The sequence below is a fragment of the Coturnix japonica genome, chromosome 11 (assembly GCF_054131305.1).
Source record: "Coturnix japonica strain WE chromosome 11, WE-NBRP24, whole genome shotgun sequence".
Classification (NCBI taxonomy): Eukaryota; Metazoa; Chordata; class Aves; order Galliformes; family Phasianidae; genus Coturnix; species Coturnix japonica.
In genome coordinates, this window is record NC_140673.1 from 11,709,910 (window position 1) to 11,714,686 (window position 4,777).

General features: G+C 44.4%; 1 protein-coding gene across 1 annotated transcript; it reads left to right on the forward strand.

Annotated features, from left to right (window-relative positions):
* Positions 1–272: 272 nt before the first annotated feature.
* TNFSF18 (TNF superfamily member 18) lies at positions 273–4,517 on the forward strand. The gene is made up of 3 exons (XM_032446303.2): positions 273–554; positions 2,517–2,547; positions 3,739–4,517. The coding sequence occupies exons 1-3, from the start codon at positions 411–413 to the stop codon at positions 4,104–4,106; spliced, it is 543 nt and encodes a 180-aa protein (XP_032302194.1). The 5' UTR covers positions 273–410; the 3' UTR covers positions 4,107–4,517.
* Positions 4,518–4,777: the final 260 nt, after the last annotated feature.

Genomic DNA, 4,777 nt, shown 5'->3' on the forward strand with positions numbered 1-4,777 from the left:
CCATGAAAAAAGCTCTGATGCCTCTGGAGATGGGAGCAGGTGGCATGCAGCCATCGGCAGTTCTTGCACTTGGACCTTGTCCTTTCAGTTTGAGCTCACTGGAGAGTTTGTAAACCTGACTTGCATCAAGCCTGAGGTGCTTTTTGGGAGTCCTTACAGCTTACTGCTGGAGTTTCACTTTTGTCATTCTGGGCTGTGAGCCAAACGAAAGTCATACACTACCCCTTAGCCCAGGCTAGTGATGAAATAAACCATGGCTAGCCCCTCCTCTCAGTGTTATTAGCATGGGGAAACCACTAGCATCTCCATATCCCATCGTGGCAAGAAAGTGAGCAGGAATTCTGGCTGTGTCTTTTCTGACATCGGTGCTGTTTGCATACTTGCCTCTGGCTGTCCTGAAGATAAGCATCATGGAAGCACCACACTCGATGGAGAATGGAAATACTCCACAGAACAGGAAATGTTGTAAAGTAGTTCTATATACTTCAATATTTGTTTTGATTTTCATCTCATTCCTGGTTTCTGCAGTCTTCTATTTGCTCCATGATAAACAGGTAAGGACAAATTCCCATCTCTGGACTATACAACACACAAATATTCCTAACAATATTTTCGGATTTGTGCTATCATCTAGTGGCAATCTAGTCGTTCTTTCTCTTCTGGAGACCACTAATGCTTTTACTTTCCAAGGTTTGAGCTACTAACATTTCCACTGGCTCCTTGGGAAACATCTTCAACATTTTGCTTTCCTTTTAGTGAGATTAGAGGGAAAAAAATGTTTTAATTTTTATTCTTTCAAGTTTTCTCTCCTGCATAAGTGAGGTAGGCTTTCCTAATATGATGCAGACTGATGTTGCTCTGCAAGGACAAAAGAGGTTGAGGAGTCCGAGTATTTCCCCAAGCATGAAACCTTTTCACTCTCAGTTTTACCAAATGCTCATACATTCTCACCTAAATAACAGTTACTGAGTCATGTTGCCTTCTGGATATCAACAGCTGACTTTGTGTTATCTACTCCTATGTTTGCATGTGCTACAACAAACGGATTCAAGGGAGAGCCAAGCAACAGATGTGACAAAGCTCAGCTTATTGCTTGCCGGTTTTTAAATTGTTTAGTCTCTGGGAGGATCCAAATTCTAGTCTGGGATATTTTACGTGTCCCACTGCGATACAGCTCGCTCCAATTCTACTCCTGGAGAAACAAAAGGACAAGGGAAAAGTCCCCTTCTGTTAAGAGAAGGATGGCTTGTTCTTGTGGTCTGCCACCTCCTTGTGGCAAAATGACATCAGGGACTCACCGAAGGACAAATCCTGCAAAGCTCTGACTGCTTTTATAGAACATGAAAACTGTTAAATCCCCATTGTTATGGTACTTTTAGCTGCCCTATTACAATCCCTCATCTACTGCAGAGCTGTGAGTCAGCTGCTCTGTGTGATCCGCAATCACAACTGCATCCCTCTGATGGCAGTGAACCATAGAGCAGTTCCCACACCCCATTGGCACATCACTTAATGTCATGCTGCAGAAAGGCTTTAGTAAGAAAAAAAAACTGTCTTTTGTCCTCTTGCTTATATTAACTGGAAAGAGACAGCGCTGGGTAATGAAAGCCTTTCCCTCCAAGGAATCCTTCCCAGCACGCAGGACAGCAGCTTCCTAAGTTGCAGTTGAGATTTTGTTTCAATAGGGATTTTAAGCATTTCAGAGCTTGGAATCTGCAAGATGAGATGGATCCCAATAGCTGTAACTTGATCTCAGTCTTCTTTTTAGGGTCTCTGGCCAGGCAGCGATTGTAGATCCAAAACTGCTCTCTAAGGAGAGTACAACCTCCATAAACAAACACTGAGTCACTACTGAATTTACTGTAATTTCTCACTGCTGCCAGTTTACCACCTCCTTCCCTTGTCTGGAAGGGCTTTAGGAAACCCTTAACTATATAGTCTGACTACCAGACCACAAAGCACCATGCCAGACTCCCCAACTAAACGTAATGCAGGGGTTAAAGAGAAGAAGGCTTAAAAGTCAGCAGCAGTCCTCCCATCCCTGCACATCAGATCAGGTACAACCTCAAGAACATCACTTCACCCTTCCATGTTTCCTTCTACTCTTTGCATAGGGGCAAAGAAGCCTGAGGGACACTCTGAAGCAGCAGTGACCACTGTGTGGGCTGCAGTGTGCACTGCCCTGTTGACTGGCAATAAATAGTTGCAAGGTGCAATGCACAGAATGAACAATTCATGGTTTTATGAAACTAGCGCAATCATGTAAAGCTCCCCATGCGACAGCACTGGCCTTGAGTCCACGTCCACAGAAATATCACTTGTGACAGTCTTGGAGAGCTGAAGCAAGGTTTGCTCTTGAAAGCAGTCACTGTTTGGAATTACAGACATAAAGGTTATTTCCCTTTCTAAGAGACCACTTTTGTGCTCTTGTAATGAGAATGCTGTTTTGTTGAGTTCAAAAATGGAGTGAAAGGTCTCAGCAGGAAATACTGATGAAGCTTTATTTCTTTCCACAGCCACGGGGGACGTGCTGGGCACATGGATCTTGTAAGTATTAGGAGATATTGAAGCTGCTTTCTGATTTTGTCAGATTCATGCTGGGACAAATATAAGTGTTCCTTAGTATTCTGTTACAGTCCTTGTGTGTGGCTTCACCTGCTCCACACAGCTGTAAATTCTGACCACAGAAACATAAAGCCCATAATATATGTTGGCCCCCACAGGGATATTCTCAGCTCTGTACCTAGAGCTGCCAGCCAGCAACTTCCTGTCTTAGCCAGAACCAACCAAACTCACCTCTGAAAATGGCCCATAAAAGCAGTATCACAGAGGCAGTTTCAATTTTAATTGGTGTTGACCATCAGTTCCCTGGCCTCAAGCTAGGGGAGTCCTAGAGAAGCATCCTATGTACCAGCTCAGATCCTCAAAGAGATTTAACACACCCATGGAGCGCTTCTGCATCCATTAAACTTTAACTAATTACTTGACTGTGTGAGATCTTAACCAGCTTAGATGCTCCGGACAGAGGTTATGTCTGCAGGTACTGCTATGGAGTGAGCTAGATACCCTATCACCTGTTGTTTGATTCACTGCATTGAGACCCTGATGCATTGAGTATGGTAGGAACATGCATCATCATGGCATGCACAAACAGACATTGCCATAAGTTGTCACTTCCCTAACAGAATACCAGGCATATGACAACTGGCACTGCCCTTAAACATTGCTGCTGGAGGTGTGTGCTTATTCAGTGCAGGAACAGGAGCAAAATTTCACAAGACCCCATAGGCTCAGCACTTGTGAGGGACAAATCCAGAGAAGCCAGTGAGCAGAGGATTACCATACCATAACCATCCACATCATTGTCAGATCCAGCTGAAGTTCTCTCACATTAGGGACCAGCTCAGACCCAGCTCTTTGCCTTGAAGGCACCCTGCATCTCTGGGGTGCTTTGAGCAGCTGACCCACAACAGCATGGAGTTCCTCCAAGTCACCCACGTAAATGAGGGTCTTCAGAATTTCTCCTAACAGACTAAGATCTCTACCTAGCACTTCTAAGTTACTAAGCTCAAAGTATCCCTGACAATAACAACAATCATCATTATCCTCTAAAGAAAAACATCAGGAAAGGAGTATGCAGAGATGTGGCAATGGGAGACAGTACATGCACATGTACAGAGCAAGATTGTCCTTAAATATAATTAATCACCATACTCATTTTGTCTGTATTTTCCTCAGTAATAAAATCTACTCCAACGAAAGACAGAGGTAGCATGACCTGGGAATGGAGCTTTGAACACTGCCAGGGCTTGGTGGAGCATTGCAACGAATGCCTGATAATCATGGAGAACGGCAGCTACTTCATCTACGCCCAGGTCAGCCGCAAAACGACGACGGATGAGTCTTTTGCACTTGTGCTGTACAAGGAGCCACACATTGCTCTCACTGTGGCTGTGGGGCACAACTCGGGGGATGAAAATGGTACAGTAAATTTTGGCAGACCTTTTCATCTGCGTAAGGGAGATAAACTGCATTGCGAGGTAAACATTAATTCTAGAAGTATTCTCTCTGGACATCAGACTTACTGGGGCCTCTATAAAATCTAGCAGGGTTCTGCTCTGAGTCAGCTCCTCCCTTACATCCTCCAAGAAACCTTAGGGCACTTATAATCATGGATGAAGAGCTTGCTATTTCTCTATACATGGAGTTCATTTTGCTGGAGTGCATGTCATAGCAGGCTGGCATCCTGCAGAGACAGAATAAACCATAAAACAAAGTAAATAGCAAACTTTCATAATACTGCATGGACCTCGATCGCAAAGTACAAGAGAAAGATGTTTCTGGAAGGAAGAGCCCTTGGTGCATCACAGGATTGACCCAAAGATCCTGGAAAAACAGGTGCCTATATTCAGTGCCCTGAACTGAGGGGGAGCTCTGCTTTGTAAGTGGTGGCACTGCAGAGCTGGGTACCTGCTGGAATCTCTGTCCCTTCTAATAAAGGTGCTATGCAAAACTAAGGTATTGTATCTCATTCCTGCACAGCCTGCCCACAAATGATGCACTAGAGCCAGAGGTTGAAGCAGTTCAGAATCAGCCTGTGACAGAAGAAAAGCTTTTCACCTCCATCTGCAGCTTTGCCCTTTTTTTGCCTCTAACAAGGTAATCATCCCATTGGAGTTTGTCAAGGGCAGCTTCCTCCTCTTGGTTGGTTCAGAGCACAAGGACCTTTACAGTCAAGCCTAAGCAGTACTGCTCCTCTTTGAATTCATGTCACATA